At 45.9% G+C, this 16,528-nt stretch overlaps 1 protein-coding gene across 1 annotated transcript in view; it reads right to left on the bottom strand.

Moving 5' to 3' along the window:
* LOC138525724 (uncharacterized) overlaps window positions 1-16,528 on the bottom strand; it is a 137,700-nt gene that overhangs the window by 32,280 nt on the left and 88,892 nt on the right. Inside the window, exon 3 of the mRNA XM_069635896.1 lies at window positions 13,598-13,696. Coding sequence (XP_069491997.1) covers window positions 13,598-13,696 — 99 coding nt within the window. The remainder of the gene's footprint in view (window positions 1-13,597; window positions 13,697-16,528) is intronic.

The raw sequence follows: 16,528 nt of genomic DNA on the forward strand, positions 1-16,528 counted from the left end.
ATACATTGAAAAACTGTGGAGGCACCAGTTTTGATGTATGTGCACAAGGCCTATGGAGTTCTCTTCCGCCCAGTATATGCAATAGCTCATGTTTTATCAACTTTAAGAAGGACATAAAGAGCCATTTGTTCAACTCAAAGGATTAGGCAACCTTCTAATATGTTTGCTGTTTCTTTTTTGACCGCTGCCTGATCTGGGACTCCCGATTTTATCTGTGACTTGTCTGTGCTCCTGTGCACACTGAGTGGGCGTGTTGAGCAGAATAAGAAATTAATAATAATAAACTTGGATAAGTGAGTCGATGGAATAGTCACAATGACTGCAGGCAAAGCTCTTGCTAACACCATGTTTCTGGCGCACTTTTGTCTCTTGTTTGACCATCTAACCGAACAACATCAGCTTCTCATCTATGGTTACACCCTTTTAATCATATTTAGGCACAATTTTCTCAAGATCATGTATACCAATGTGTCGCAGTGTGCCTATGAATAACCTCATGTGCTCCGCCTTAAAGACCATTATTTCTGACCTATTGGTATTTATAGTGAGCCCGTTTTAGATGGAATCTAGATTCGGCTTATCCAGCTGCTGCTGTAAGTCGTTACCAGTGTAAATCGAGCAACACTGCGTACCCAAGCTAATGTATATGCATGAAAAACAGTCTAGGAGGTGAAATTATGACCAGAGCTCAGTTCTTGAGATAGGTCCGCAAGATAAAGGTTAAAAGTGTAGGGGCCAAAATGCAGCCGTGCTTAAGTCCCACAAAGGAAGGCACGGTGTTGGTAACCTCTCCAGAAAAGGACCATCTAACTTTCACGCTAGAGTTGCTATGAAGTCAAACAATCAACTTGAGTTAGGACAATGGTATGCCCCAGCTAATCAACTTGTGCCATAAAACCTCACGCCATACAGTGTCAAAGGCAGTGCTAAAGTCCATGTAAGCGAAGTACACAGTTTGAATGCCTGCCATGCAAATTCTACTATTCATGGTAATACCAGAAGATTAACATGAGTGCCCATACCCTTCCGGAAGCCAGTCTGGTTAAAAGGGTATATGATACTTTGGGAGAGCCAACAGTTAATTGCTTCAATGAAATCTGCACAAATAATTTAAACGGAACATCCAGCATGGCCAGAATTCTATTGTTCATAGGGCCATTTCGTTACCCCTTTTTGTGGAATGGGATAAGGCTTTCACGCCAAGAAGGCAGAGGTACGTCACCCCAGCTAACCGCAGTAAACAGAACACGCAGCACATGGGCCTACCAAAGTAGATTCATCTTGATCAAGACATTGCAAAGCCCATCAGGACCTCAGGCCCACAAATTATGTTTAGAGACTTAATGATTGCAGCAATTATGGCCATCTGGTCATTATGAACCCACCTCGCAATAAAATCAGGGATGCTAGTAACAGGAACAACTTGCTGTCCAATGGTTTCACCAATACCGCATCCCCAGTTCCTTTGAGAGGCGCCCCCCATCGTAGCCTGAGAGGCATGTGCTTGTTTGCCAAGTTTCAAGAAGCACTTGGCAGCGTATCTGGAAGCCAAAATCAAAGCCTGCCACTGCTCAAGGATTTAGTTTTTTTGGGTGTTTTCTCAATCATAAGCCTTCCTAATCCTTGCAGCCTTGCATGGCTCGGATCCATGGTATCCCTACAAAATATCCCCACCAAAATTATCGCCATATATATGGCCGTTTGTCTCGCCATAGGCGATATTTTTGGGGAGGATATTTTGTCGATGCAGGGATTGCGGGGGTGTCCCCCTCACATTTTAAAATAATGCAGGGTTGCAGGGGTGTCCCCCGCAGGGTCCATGGGTCAATATTGCCACAAAAATATTGCAATATTTTTGTATCGCAATATTTTTGTGGGGATATTAACACATGGAACCGGATCCATGCGTCACATTTTACCAAGCAATCGCAGTTCACGTCTTAGCCTTTTAGTTTCTCTAATCTCCCAATCATACAAGGGTTTCTGGCGATTCTATGTGATATTTCTGCATTTTAAAGGCCGTACAAACAACAGACCGATTTTTTCAGCCGATTTTGTTTGGCCTTTAAAAATGCTGAAATATGACATTTTCAATCCCCATGCCTCCTCCCCAAAGATGATCCTGACCCTACCCCGACCCTCTCCCACTGGACTTTCTGAAAATCGGAGGGGGAGGGGAGATTGCAATGCCCAAACCTCCCACTCATCACCCACCACCCCCTTCCCAACCAAACACATTCCCCCTTCTCTCGAATATAATACAAAAGAAAACACACTGACCTTGCCCCTGCAACTTCCGTTATCTAGCCCACGCCCGTCAGCCCCTGCGCACACTCTTGTGAAGCAGGGAAATTACAGTTTGATTTAGAAAGACCGCAGGAGCGGTCTTTCTACGTCGGGCTTTATTTTTTTAGGTTTTTTTAAACTAAATGTTCACTCCATACGACCAGCATTGAAGGCAACACCCGTACTAATAAGGCCTTTCTTATTGCCAATGATGTGGGAAGATAGACTTTGGATAGCTCCGAAGCTTCGACATAACACTCCAAGTTGATTTTGAAAACTATAATCAGGCTGTTCACACTCTCTGGGGTGACCAAGTGCAAGTCCCTAGTGGGGTCAGAGTTCGCAGAACGATGCCCCTGCTTGCATTTTTGTGTATTGAATAAGAGATGACAACTCGAAGAGTTAAAGTAGCTAGTATCAAAATAAGGTAGATAAGCACTAGCCCTGCTCATGTTGGTAGTATTCCATCTAATCAAATTGCAGCCCGTGTTACATTTCTATTTGCCCAATGTTATCGTGAAGGAGCAATGGTTCAAGGAGACCAATAAGAGCAGCCGACAAAAAGTGGTCACTCCTCATGGGGAATGATTTCCAAGTCAACTTCTTAAGAAACTAGAGTGTGAGAAATGAAGATGTCATGAATAATAGAGGAACTAGTGGGTGAAACCCTAGTAAAGCTGCCATGGCAGTTTCCTTGGCAATGACCATTCAGCAGACAAAGGCCATCATTTCCTAATAGTCTTGCCCTGCCAATTCCTCGAGTCTCATAAATGGTTTGCTTTAGTATGGAAGCCGGTATGCCATCATGTAGGATGCTTCAGCAGGAATCCTGGAATTAAAATTCCCACCACTAAAAGATAATGGCTATTTAAGTTTAAGCTTTTCTTTAGGCATGGGAAAGGCATTTTCCAGGCACTGTCGTAGTGGTATTAACTGGCTACCAATGGTAGCAGCTGTGCAATGGTGAGTAACTGGGCATATAATCGCAATGCCTGGCTAATACACAAGCCAAACTGTTGGCGTTGCCAATGCTGATTTTTAGCAGGACTTCCGTGAAGGACAAGCTTTTGCTTTTAAATCGAGTGGCTGAAGGCAGACATGGTTAAGAAATTTTTATTATGCCACAAGCTCGTTTATAGATCCAATTAAATCATTAACTCTCAGAAGACTGCTTTAAAAAACAATGGCAGGCCCTTCGATCACACAGTTTGATGGTAAGGCTTGAGAAAGGTAGCTCAACGGCATTTGAGGAGGATTTCATTCTGGCCGGGGAAAGGGCGGAAATGGGTGGGAATGGTTGAAAGGATTAGAATGGCCATGGACAGTCAATGGGTGGGTAAATAACGAAACGCCTACATGATTTATGTCCCTCCTCATATGCCATTTCTCCCTAGGCGTACTCTAATGCAATTGTTTTGGCTCTATCCGAAACTAAAGAGTGTTAGGTGTACTGCATTTAATAGAAAATATAATCAGTTATATCTTGTGAAGTGACCTGGAAAGAATATTACTCAGGTGGAGGCTTAGTATAAAAAAGGATTTGAATATCACTGCTAAAGTGTGTATGAAATTTCTTGTCCAGACAGCTGATGCGGTCTCCTTAAGCGACCACGCCGACGCCGTCTGGCCCAGAAACGGTGCCCATGTGTGTCAGTTTCACAGTTGACTTTCCCTTTTCGGCCACTGAAAAATAGACTCTGGGGAGCTTCCAAGGGCATATAACCTACAGCCTCATTTGCTCGTTGGTCAATTTGGCGTAGTGCAATTGTACACCGGCAGACACTGGTGAGTTGCTAATACTAAATAAAATGAATGTTGTGTCAAGCATGGTCCAGCATCCCCCATGGTGGATAGACAATGCCAAGAGTGGAGTGGGTCCTATTCTGAAGAAGAAAAATAAATGGCCCCTATATTCATCACCTCGGTAGAGGGTGTGGAGTATGCAAGCAACAGGGCCCAGATCTCATAACTGGGAAGAGTCAGGTGGAGGCCTGAGGGAAGAGGAGTTTGATGCATGTATGGCAAGGACAGATGAAGAACGTTCTAATTTGTAACACTAGTTCTCTTCTCTTGGGCTCCTGCATCCTCCTCAGGTATTAGAGGGGTAAGAGTTGAGATATAGACGGTGAAGGAAGGAATGATGCCAATGTGTTGGTAGAGGGCACCTTTTTGAAACAGGAGAATTAGAGTCTGTGAACCAAGAGATCTACACCCAAGTCCCCATTCACAGCCCAGACACATTGATTACCCTTGTCACAAGTCTCTCCCCTTCTCACCTGTTTCTGTTGTGTATTTGCGACCTTCTGGGATTGCTTCTTCTTTACGGTCCGGGATTTGTATAGACCCGAACGCCGCTCTTCGGCGTCCAGCGTGAGAGTAGCGGTTCAGTTTCCACGAGCGTTCACAAAGTCCAGGGTAATTCCAGGAAGTAATTAAGGTACCCTCGGAGGCACGGAGGACCGTGACTCGAGCGCAGAAGGTTTTCCAGGAGATTGGAGAGGGAAGGGAACAGGAGGGGATTCAAGGAACTGGGAACAAGGAATCAAGCGAGAGCCCCGATCGAACTCCGGCTAAGCACGTCCGACTACAGGTAGCGGTAGCGTTGAGACGCGCAGAGCCGCTGGGGCGTGTCTCTTTTGTAGGATGAGCAGCGTGGAACGCATAGACTGATCCGGAGCATTCCGTTCTGGGCGGCCATGTTGGAAGGATAACTGCATTCAAACCCCTGCGAGTCAGGGACCAGGAGGTCCAGAAGGGACGTAGACGACGGTTCATGACAACCCTCCCATAAAGCACATTTCTTTCACACAGGTTTTAACTGGGATGAGGGGCTGTTCAAACGGTTAAATTGATGTGCATCCGCAAAAGTGCAAGGAGAAAAACTTGCCTGTACTAGTGTTAATTGAAATTGCTTCAACCGCGAAAGCAAAGAACCTATACAGAATGTGCAACATTGATTAACAGACCTTGCCACCTACCAGAGATATACACCCTCAGGCAAAGAGAAATAATTGCTTAACATTTCTCAAGCACTTACTAAGCAGGTGAAATGTTAGAATTCCCAAGCATTGATATGCAGTTTTCTTCTGCATGCATTTATTCTGCAAGCATTGTGCAGACTGCTTAGAGAAAGTTCAGTGTTTAGCTAGTTTACATAGTTTACATGTCCAATACATTGTGGGGCAGGGCTTATTAAATGCGTAAATAAGGCATTTCAGAAGCTGGTTGCTCACTTAAGGAAATGCCTATCATTTTGACAACGGTGGTGCAGCAATTACTCCAGAAAGTATTGGTTGATGTGGGTACACAAACTGAGTGGCAACTGTGTCATGACAGCATTAGACAAAGAAACTAGGGGGGGGGGGGGTGGGGGTTTAAGGTTCAATAGAAGTAATATATGCAAGAGCTTCCCCATATACATCTCAACGCGCTCCATCAGGGAGAGTTGTTTAAGGCGGGTATTTCAAAGCATGGTGATGAAAGAAAAAGTTGTGCGTAGTATAGCTAGGACTTTGCAGCATACCACCGAATGATAGTAACGTAAAAGCGAGGGAACAGCTTACCAAATCCCTTGATTTTTTTTAATTTAATTCCACCTCCAAGAAGAAAATAGCCTGTGCCAAGCAAAATGGTAACTCTACGGTAAGCTGACAGGTAAAAGTCAACTTTGAGGAACTATAGTTACAGTTACGATAGGTTGTTGTTGATATCGGAAGATGGTGCTTCTGTGTACTAAAGCTTGCACTCTTCCTACTTGTATAGGAAACTACAATGTTTCTGGGTCTTGGAGGTACATTTTGAAAGGCAGGGCATACTGAAAGGGTACATTTCTCCTTTGGTATAAAACACTAAGGGCCTCATTACGAGGTATGCCGGTAAGGCAAAAATGATGCCGGTGTGATAATACCGGCATCGTTTACCATCCCGTTGCATTCCGACCCACAAACCCAGTATTAGCGGCATGCTAAACAATGGTGCCGCTAATATCGGCATCGGCGCGTACGTGCGCCCCTTCAGGGAGCAAATACCAGCATGCCGGTAATAGGTGGGAATCACAACCTACGCAGACATGCAAATACCTGCATCGCAAAGCCGGTAATCACGGGCTGCACGATGCTGGCCATACAGGCATCGCGGACCGCCCGCAAACAGCAAACAGGATACAAGGCAGCTGCCACAGGTGCACTCAATCCCCACATGTGGAGTCAATGGAGGCTGTGCCAGTATAAACTGAGCACACCCACACACCACCCCCCCCCCCACAGGTGGAGGCAATGTAGACCAGGCCAGTACAAAAGGAGCACACCTACACACCACACCCCTTCCTAAACCAAAATGCTAACACTAGCAGTTGCAATCATGGAGCTGGAGGACATGCCTATACTGCTACAACTACAGCAGCAACAACAACTACTACAGCAGCAACAACAACAACAGCAACAACTACAGCAGCAACAACAGGCAGCACAGAGGAGACGCAGGAGGGCGAGACAGGCCCAGCAATTACCACCAGCGCAGCCACCAGTGCCTCGTAGGCAGCCACCAATCCCTCGCATCAGACCCAGCCCATTCAACCTAACCCCTGAGCAGATCCACACCCTGTACCGGTTGGACCGTGACACCATCACCAATATAGTGGACATGATACAGAACGACATTGCCAGCCACATAGGAATACGCACTGCCATCCTCCCACTACTAAAGGTGGTGCCTGTGCTACACTTCCTGGCCACAGGCACCAACCAACAGACAGTGGGCCAGCTGCATGGCATTTCACAACCACTATTTTCACGCATGCTGAACCAACTGCTGGATGCCCCCCTGAAGCACGCAAGCACCCACATATCCCTACCACGGACTGCCCATGAGATAGCCGAAACCAAAGTAGGCTTCTATGCACTGGCAGGCATGCCCAATTATGTCGGTGCCATCAACTGCACCCATGTGGAATTGGTAGTCCCCCATGCCATAGAGGCGGTGTACCGCAATCGCAAGCAATACCACTCCATCAATGTGAAAATGGTATGCGACTCCAGGAAGATCATCATCCATTGCTGCACCCGATTTCCTGGATCAACACATGATGCCATGTTACTGGGTAATTCCACACTACCCCATCACATGGAGCGACATGCCGGGCCACGTGCCTGGCTGCTTGGCGAGTTGCACAACCATCCACGGCAGTGCTTTGGGGTAAAGATGTGTGGGGATGCATAAGGGGGGGTAATACTGCACCTGGGTGGGAATAGCCGGTGATTGGAGAATGCATGCAGAACCAAACACTCCTGACCTGAACCAGTCAAACGGTACATGACACTTCACTGGGCCAAATATCACAAATAATGCATATCGATGAGAACAAGTAAGAGGCACAACCAGGCCACCATGGCGATGGCAAGCAATGCATGAATGAACAGCATGGCAAGTGTGGCAATGTGGGCAGTGTGACCAAGTGTTCATTAATAAATAATGAACATCATGAATTGGAGTCACAACATTGTTGCACTACCACAGCATATCTGCCTCGGCATGCATGATTACACCCTGCATCATCTATTGAACGCCATCCAGACTACCACACCTCATGACAGTATAGATTGCACCTAGATAACATTTTTTCATGCTTACAGGGACATGTGCATTGGCACACCAAATAGCTGCTGACATGACTGTGCTCCCTGAATGTGGCAGTTCAGAGTGACACACACCTATTTGAATCTGCTTGCAGGTGATGGAGGATATCCCTTGAGGCCGTGGCTACTCACCCCTGTGCGTAACCCGCAGAACAGCCATGAGGAGGAGTACAATCGTGTGCACACCCGTACCCGTGTTGCAATTGAGCAGACCTTTGGCCTGTTCAAGGGGCGGTTCCGCTGCCTCAGCAGGTGTGGTGGAGCACTCCTATATAGGCCCGAGAAGGTGGCAAAGATCACCATGGCCTATGTCATACTGCACAACATGTGCGTCCGGAGAAATGTACCACTGCCACCTGACATTGACATGCATGGGCCGGGTGAGGATGATGAGGATGGAGACGAAGGTGAAGTAGCCCCCCTGCCAGTACCTGATGCACGGGATGGCCAAGCTGTACGCCAAGCACTAATTCACAAATACTTCTGAAACACAGGGACTATGAAAGACTTGTGTCAGTGGCACTGGGCCAATGTGGACATGTACACAGGGAATGTTGGGAGATGGGCACTGAACACCGTACCACATTAAATGGATGCACACAAAAATAACAATGTCCAGCCATGGATTTTTCTTATCACAACGTGTGTATAATTTACAACAACAAAAATGTGCCCACTGCCCCCTCCCACACGCCCCCAACAAACTCCATGACCCCCCCAACAAACTCCCAGTCCCCCCAACAAACTCCCTGACCCCCCAACAAACACCAACACCCCCCAATAGACTCCACAAGATGCACCCCTTCACCCCCAACCTTGTGTCCCACTGCCATTGTCCCCCCACACTACATCCGGGGCTTCTTCCTGTCCAGAGGCGGCATTTCAGTGTGCCTTGCACTCCTACGTGTGTGGCGCACTGGGCTGGTGGGGACAGATGAAGCTGGTGTGGAGGTAGTAGGTGATTCGCTGGCAGGTTCCACACCTCCTGCAAGCCGTGGCCGCTGCATGTGAAGCAGCATTGAGGTCAGCACCTGTGTCACCGCCCCCAGGCAGTCCCTCATTAGCCGAGCCAAAGCATTGACAGCGGCTGTGTTTGCTTCGATGGCCGCTGTGGTCCCTGCAATTGCTGTGGCAATACCCCGCCTGGTTTCCTCCCCGTCCGCTATGTACTGGCGGAGTAGGTCTAACATGGCCTCCTGTTGGGCCTCCACCATCGACAATCGTGTCTCCAGGGTTCTGGAGGGGGCTGGAGTGGTGGGTTGTGCAGTCACGTGGATGGCATTTTCGGGACTGGACTCCTCAGAGGTGGGTAGGTCACAGTCACGGAGGCAGGGATCAACTTCACTGCAGGTGGGTGACTGCAGGTGTTGGAGCGAGGGGGTGGGCACGGGGCTCGGGGTGTTCGGGCATGTCACCTCGGTGTCTCCCTCAGACTCCACACTGGCATCAAGTTCTTCCCCAGTGGAGGCGGGTGCTTCCAGGGACTCCCCTTGGACAGGTGTGGGTGTGGCCTGCTTGTCTCCAGCAGAGGTGGTGGAGGTGGTTGCCCTCTTCTTACAGTGTGAGGTGGATGCCCTCGCAGTTATCTCCTGGGTTGCTTCTTCCTCATCAGTGCCTGGGGGGGGTAGAAGAGATGCAGGGCATCAGTGATGGTGTGACATGGCAGTGCTCTTCATTATTCATTTGATCATGCTTTCATGTCTTACAGGTGTGTCACGCAGGGTATTCAGAGGGGGCATGTAAGCATTCACTGCATGTCAGGTGGCATGCCGTTGATTTTGGGTTTGTGTGAAGTATCACATGGGCAAGCTCCAGGTGTGTTGGTTAAGGGATGGGCACTCAGCATGCATTTCAGTGTGGCAGCGTTTGGCCCGCCATCTGTATTTGGGTATGGTCATGTGGGTGTTGGGACATGCATTGCCTTGCCTAGATTCTCTACCACTTCACTTGTGCTACTTCATGGTCTCCCCTACAGGGATCTGCAGGGTCACTCACCTCCTTCCGCGGTTGATGCTGCACCCGTCTCCATCTCGCATAATCCCTCGATGGACTCAGGACTGATGAATCTGCTGGCTGTCTCCTCCCAGGGCATCAATTCGGCAGGGGGGTGGGCATCCCCGCCTGTGGCCATGGCCTTCCTCCGATTGGTGGCCATGATATTGCGTACCCTTAACCGGAGGTCATCCCACCGCTTCCTGCAGTCCCCCACACTGCGTGGGGTGGGACCTACGGATGATACCTTGCGGGCTACCTCCTGCCAGATTTGCCTCTTTTGTTGCTGCACCTCCCGCTTCTTGTCGTGGGATTGTATTGTGTCTGTATGTGCAGCTAGAGTGTCCGCTAATATGGTGAGCTCTGCGTCTGAGTAACGCTGTTTACGCAGCTGGAGGGTGGTCTTCCTGGTAGCCTTTGACATCCTCTACGGATTGCCACTGTGCTCTCCGAGTATCAACTGGTGGTTATGGAGGATGGCTATGGATTGTGTTTTTAAAGATGGCCGCCGGCCCATTTCCCGTTCCTGCGCGATGACGTAATTTCCGGGTCCGTTTTTTTGCGAACACGGTATTACCATCCCGGTATTTAGGGGTTGGTATGAGGCAGTACTGCTATGGGCGGGTCCCGCGATGCCGGTATAGGGGAGTTGGAGGCCCTTTAGCGGCATGGCGGTATTGCCACTACCGGCATGGGGGACGCGCGTGCTCGCGCACTCGTAATCACCCGCTATTAGCGGGTTCATACGAGCACGGACCCGCCCATTCCGGCATGCCGGTAATGAACCCGGTTTTACCGGGCAACTCGTAATGAGGCCCTAAATGTTTAACTGTAGAATGTTTCTCAACTCTCTAGCAATAAAGGACATCTTTTCATACTTACAATTACTTTTCAGTGAGATCATAAGTGATGGAATTTGTGATGTCATCAGTGTGCTCTGGGTTGGTAATATCGATGACATCAGTGATGGCATCAATGTGCTCATGGGCTGCGCAATAAGGCAGCTCAGAGTTAATGAGGCGTAGCTTCCAACACCTGCTGAAATAAATGTTTTAGTTTTGTTGTATTAAACAGGCAACTTAACATCACTTCAACTAAAGTTTGTCCACTGAATTCCGGGACCTCATGAACCCTAACTGTTTCACAACAGTTTTTCACTGAATTTAAATGGTTGTTATGCTATATTTCATGCCACCTGCAGCACTATAGTTTTTTATTTGATATAATTGATATCATATGCAAAGTTATCAGAATGTTTCTACGCAGCGCACCATGGGTTTCTCCCCCCGTTGCAGGACCATGGGCCCTAGGATATGTCCTATGGCTATGGCCAGTGGCTACTTTGCCCCGGGCATGGTCTTTGACCGTGCCCCACTTGATCATCCAAAGAGGCAAAGGAGGAGGAAATTGAACGAGGAAGAGGGACTGCGACAGGGGATGCACAGCCCAGCGACGCAGAGGATGCGCGCCATCGCTATTGTGAGAGGCGGACAGTCGCGAAGCAGGGGTGGACTGGCCTATAGCGACCTCTGGAGAATTCCCAGTAGGCATCTGCAACGTGGACCCCTTTTGGTGGTAACCCATTTTAGTTCCAAATGTTCTCACAGGAAGAAAAAAATTTAAAAAAAATAAATAAAAAAAAGAGTGGGCTTGCTGGGCCCCTAATCCCCTTAACCAAGCAGGCCCACACAGCACATTTGAGAACACAATTGAAATTCCTGTGCATCACTCACTTTAGCCTCGAGTGTTACTACACCCAATGTTTTATTGCCAGTCAAAACAAATGGCCGGGTCCCTCTGAAAAACTTCAATGCATTTTAAGAGATTACATTTACCTCTTGCGGAAACTACCGAGACATAAACAGTGTGTCCTGCTCAATGGCTGACCATCTGCTTGGTTAATCATTGTTCATCCTTTAACCTTAAATCCTGCAGAACTAGATTTTCCCAGCCATCTGAAATTCACTGCTTGAACTGCTGGCTGCAAAGTCTAAATTAATTCATAAAAGCCAACTACATACAGATGTATAAATTCCCTTTGTAGATTCCTCAGTGTGCATGCATGTTTAATAAATATTATCACTCCTTTACAGTGGGTTCTTCGGGACATGCCCTCTTTTCCCGCATGCGCATATGGAAACTCCTTGTTGCCAGTTTCTGGGCACGCTATAGAACATTATGTCTGAATCGTGTTTATATTTCATTTTGCAATTTTAGCATTTTATCTTTGTACGTGCGTGCAAATCTAATATGTATCACCTTTAAACAAAAAGTAACACTAACGTAACATATCCAAATCACATTTAACTACACTGAATACATACTAAATTGCAACTTTGTGCCCAGTTCGCTGCACCCCCAGTCACAAACATTGCGCGCGCAACATGAACCCCCCTTTATCGTTGGGACCTTTCCTGACCACCCAAACACTGGATTACACCAAACCAAAAACAAGAACACCTGCATCGCTTTGTGCCCAACTTTCTGATTTGATGCAAATCTAGTCAAGCGATTTCCACTGTGTGCCTGTTCAAAGGAAGCACATTTCGCTGTGTGGGAAAAGCAATGAGCTTGGTAAACTTTGAACTTTTGGAAGAATTTGCAAAACATTTTCTAGTGCAGAGAATCTCGTGCCTGACAAGGTTTCTGGAAACTTCCAGTCAGTCAAATGTTTTTAGCAATAGATTGTTCGCAAAATTCAATGGTTTATAAGGTCCACGCCGCTCTACAACACATGTCTGCCTGTAGCACAAAAAGCTAGATGGAATTAAACCAAAATTGTGCAAGGAGCAGTGACCTGGTAACAGTAGTGTGCTTTTGCAAATTTGTCATTACTCCAACCATCAGTTTCTATAACAGATTGGCATAAAATAGGTATAATATTGATGTTAGAGGAATGGTTTGCAGCCATGGCGATTGGTCAGATTGGCCGGAGCCAAATCATCAAATACATAATATGTATAGTGCAATACTTTAAAAAATCTGTAGAGTCTATATTATAAATTCCGCCAACACTATGGCTCATGCTCTTGCCATCGTATTCATTTTTCCCTTGTACATTATCAGATGTTACCTGACCGAGCATCACTTTTTAGTGCACAAATGCTCCAAGTACAGTGTCTAGACCGGTGCCTAGTGCTTGATATATATTTAGTCATTGAGTGTAGACGTATAATTCTACTGCAAAGTACACCATATAAGCCATGTTCTACTTCTGGGCTCTGTACTTTAGCTATTGCCTATGGTAATGTATTTTAAAATTGCCATTTTCTGTTTTACTCAACAGAACTTCAGTAGTTTGTCAAACCAGAAGTACATTTGAGAGAAAATGGCCTAGTTTGCGAGTGGCCCACCTATCACCCTGCATATGTTGGGTGCAATACCCTAAGCCAAACCTTCATTAAGCACTTACTCTCAGGATCTCTACAGAATGATGATGTCATCAGTGAGGTAATGTGTGTGGTGGGGGAGTGAGTTACGGTTGCTTTGCTTACCATTTGGCGCACATCTATGGTTTTTCGTTTTTGCCCTGCAACCATAACATTCCTTTAAATTATTTTTTTCACCATATCTATGTATTATACACATTCCCACACAGGATATCATTTGAGAATTAAATGTATAGATTAACAGAAATATAAAGGTGTTTGAGGGAGCCATGTGGAGATGGGGGTCATATTTCTTACCTTCAACTTCCCAATTATCTGATTCAGGTAGTAGCTTTTCAAGGCCAAACTTTGCAGGTATGATGCCCTTCACGAGATGCATAAGGCTAGCCAGTGTGCCTGCAGGATTCCAGGATGCGCCCAAAAGGAAAAAGAAGAAAGAAGCGGTCACAAGTCAGGCAAAAAGGCATTGATATGTAGAATACTTTGGGTCTTTGAACAGGAAAGGGCTGATCTGTGTTGGTGGTACAAAGGAGAGGCAGGAAGCGTTTAGGGGCTTACAGGAGAACAAAGACACTGTTGCACGCTCTGAAGGTTAAATGGATAGAATGCTCCCCAAGGTCTACAGCAGAGGGTCTGCAACCTTTAGCTTGCAGATGTTTTAGACTACAACTCCAATTTGCCCGTGCCATTGTTCTTAATGGGGAACTTAATGGAAGTTGTTATCCATAAACATCTGGAAAGCTGCAGTTTAAAGGCCATTTGTGTACAGCAAAAAATGCACATCTCCTTGCACAATGTTTCTTTTTTAATTACAAGAAATGTTTCTTGACTTCCCTCATTTACTTTGCCTGAGATGCTTCTCTCACATTATAAGAATGCCACTGTGGGAAGAAATTAAAACAGATGTGGAAGAAGCAGTAAAGTGTCAAGAAGCTAGAAAGGGAGGCAGAGTGGAGAGTGAGCAGAGCATGGTCGAATTAGGAGTATGCAATTATCTAGAGAGTGGGAGGGGGAGTGAGCGACAACCCAGCTGACAGGTTGGTTGGCGAGCGACTCATCACCAACCTGTCACCAACAAGATTCAACTCATCACCAGATATAATAAAGACAGCCACTTACTTTACAACATTATGAAAAGACACTGGCACTTATTACATCTGGATGTGGACATTACCAAATGGATTGATCCCTATCCCAATTTCACCTACAGTAAAGGAATCACTTTAGAAAATGTACTGAGTCCGTCCTTCATGCAGTGTCAAGAACGACCATGCACTTGGCTCAGTCAAGATCACCTTATAGGTTTTCGCAAATGCAGTCATTGCTCAATGTGTCCTTACGCATTAGAAACTAAGAATGTTTTGTTCACCCCAGGACAAACTCATCATATTTAAACCTTTATGAACTGTAATACCAAATTCACTGTATATTGTATTATCTGTGTTTGCAACAAAAATATATTGGTAGCACCATCAGACCTCTCAAAATACGTATTAGAGAACACTTGTCCACCATACCTAGCCAGGACACTAAATTCCCACTCGCCAACCACTGACAGAAATATCACCATCTGGATCAGAAACAAGATATCAGATTTGTGGGACTAGCCAAAGCGACGTTACCCCCGCGGGGGACAACCTTACACTAATATTACGGAGACTTGAAGCAAGACTTTATATGTCAGTACAGGACTGTGTATTGTGGTCTTAACACAGACCATGAACTTGAAGTTTTTCTTTAAGTTATGCACCGCTCCTTTATATATTTTTTCCTGTAGCCTATGTAGTCTTTTATTCAATTTAGGATACTATCCACATCCCAGTACGAATGTGTGCCCTATATCGCACCTAATTAATTGTACAGGTACATTCCATAACTATTAGTCACACATATCTAGAAATGGGTACAACTTGAGAGGGGATGCTTTAGAAACCACACAGGACATTTTTTTGTCATTAAACAGGACACGTATTAAGCAACATTAACAATTCGCAATGCAGTTTTGCCTTTATACCTCATTTCTCCACAAACAGTGCGAGACACAACCAGGCGCGCACATTAGACTAATTAATACCGTACAGCAATTGTACCACGACTCCTTCCTTACAATTGCGATCATTTCTTCTTTAGTTTGCAACAAGTCGTTAGTTGCACATTATATATTATGTGTAGCCGTAACAGGTTAAATTGATATTGACAAATTGGAATCCAGGTACAATACCTTACTTATAACTAACTTAGTAATTGTCAGTTGACTTGCATCCTAACTACACGTATCCATAAGTTTTCCATGCAGGGTTGTCTAATGCCCATTACTAATAATTGTCTCGGAACCCCTTCCAAAATGGCCGTCGTGCAAACCAAACGTTGTTGACTGCCGTCATTACACCCAGCACATGTGACATATTAAAATACAGACAGACCGGCGGTCGCGTAGGAACCAGCCACGCCGTCCAGCAGACCGCCGAGGTAAGCACTTTGAACATGGTCCCTTAGACCACTGCCCACTGACAGGAGTGCGCTAATTCAGCCCCTTCAGTGACAGCAGCAACGCTAGATTCTTTGACACGTAATTAGTCATGTTGACTTTTTCTCTCCTCCTCTCTGCTACACCGGGTTTCACCTAATGTGCACCCGCCTGGTTGAAATCATGCAACAATCTCTTCTGACGCGTTCAGCACAGAGGGTTACATAATAATTTGCTGCAACTGCGAAGATTTGTAATTTAGGTACTTGCTTATCTTTTTTACACCAAATAACAAATTGTCACGTTATACCAAATTCGATTGGTTATCATTGTCCATAAAACTTGTTATAGACATTAGTGTACTAATCATAGAATCTTTTCCTACGACAATCCTACAATTTACCTGATATGACCGCGTTAGTACGTCCGCATACATAAGGTACCTTACCAATAATATAACCTAAGCAAACTTACTATTGCTTGCACCTAACCTATGCACCAAAAGTAACGCCAAATGGAGGACTAATTAAAGTGTCACCGTTTTGTCTCTTCCCTTCTTCTCTCTCTCTCTCTCCTATGACTATCCTGCCTCACCAATCTGTTACAACATAAATTATGCTACAGTCCTTTTTACATCTGAAAATACATCAAAATCACAGTATTTATAATATTTTTCTTTCACATAATTGATTATTACCTGTCAAGTCATGGTTAACTGTACCCTACTGAATAATGTTTCATGATTTGTGTTCTGCAAAACT

This window comes from Ambystoma mexicanum, chromosome 1p (genome assembly GCF_040938575.1).
Source record: "Ambystoma mexicanum isolate Mex_15411 chromosome 1p, UKY_AmexF1_1, whole genome shotgun sequence".
NCBI classification, from domain to species: Eukaryota; Metazoa; Chordata; class Amphibia; order Caudata; family Ambystomatidae; genus Ambystoma; species Ambystoma mexicanum.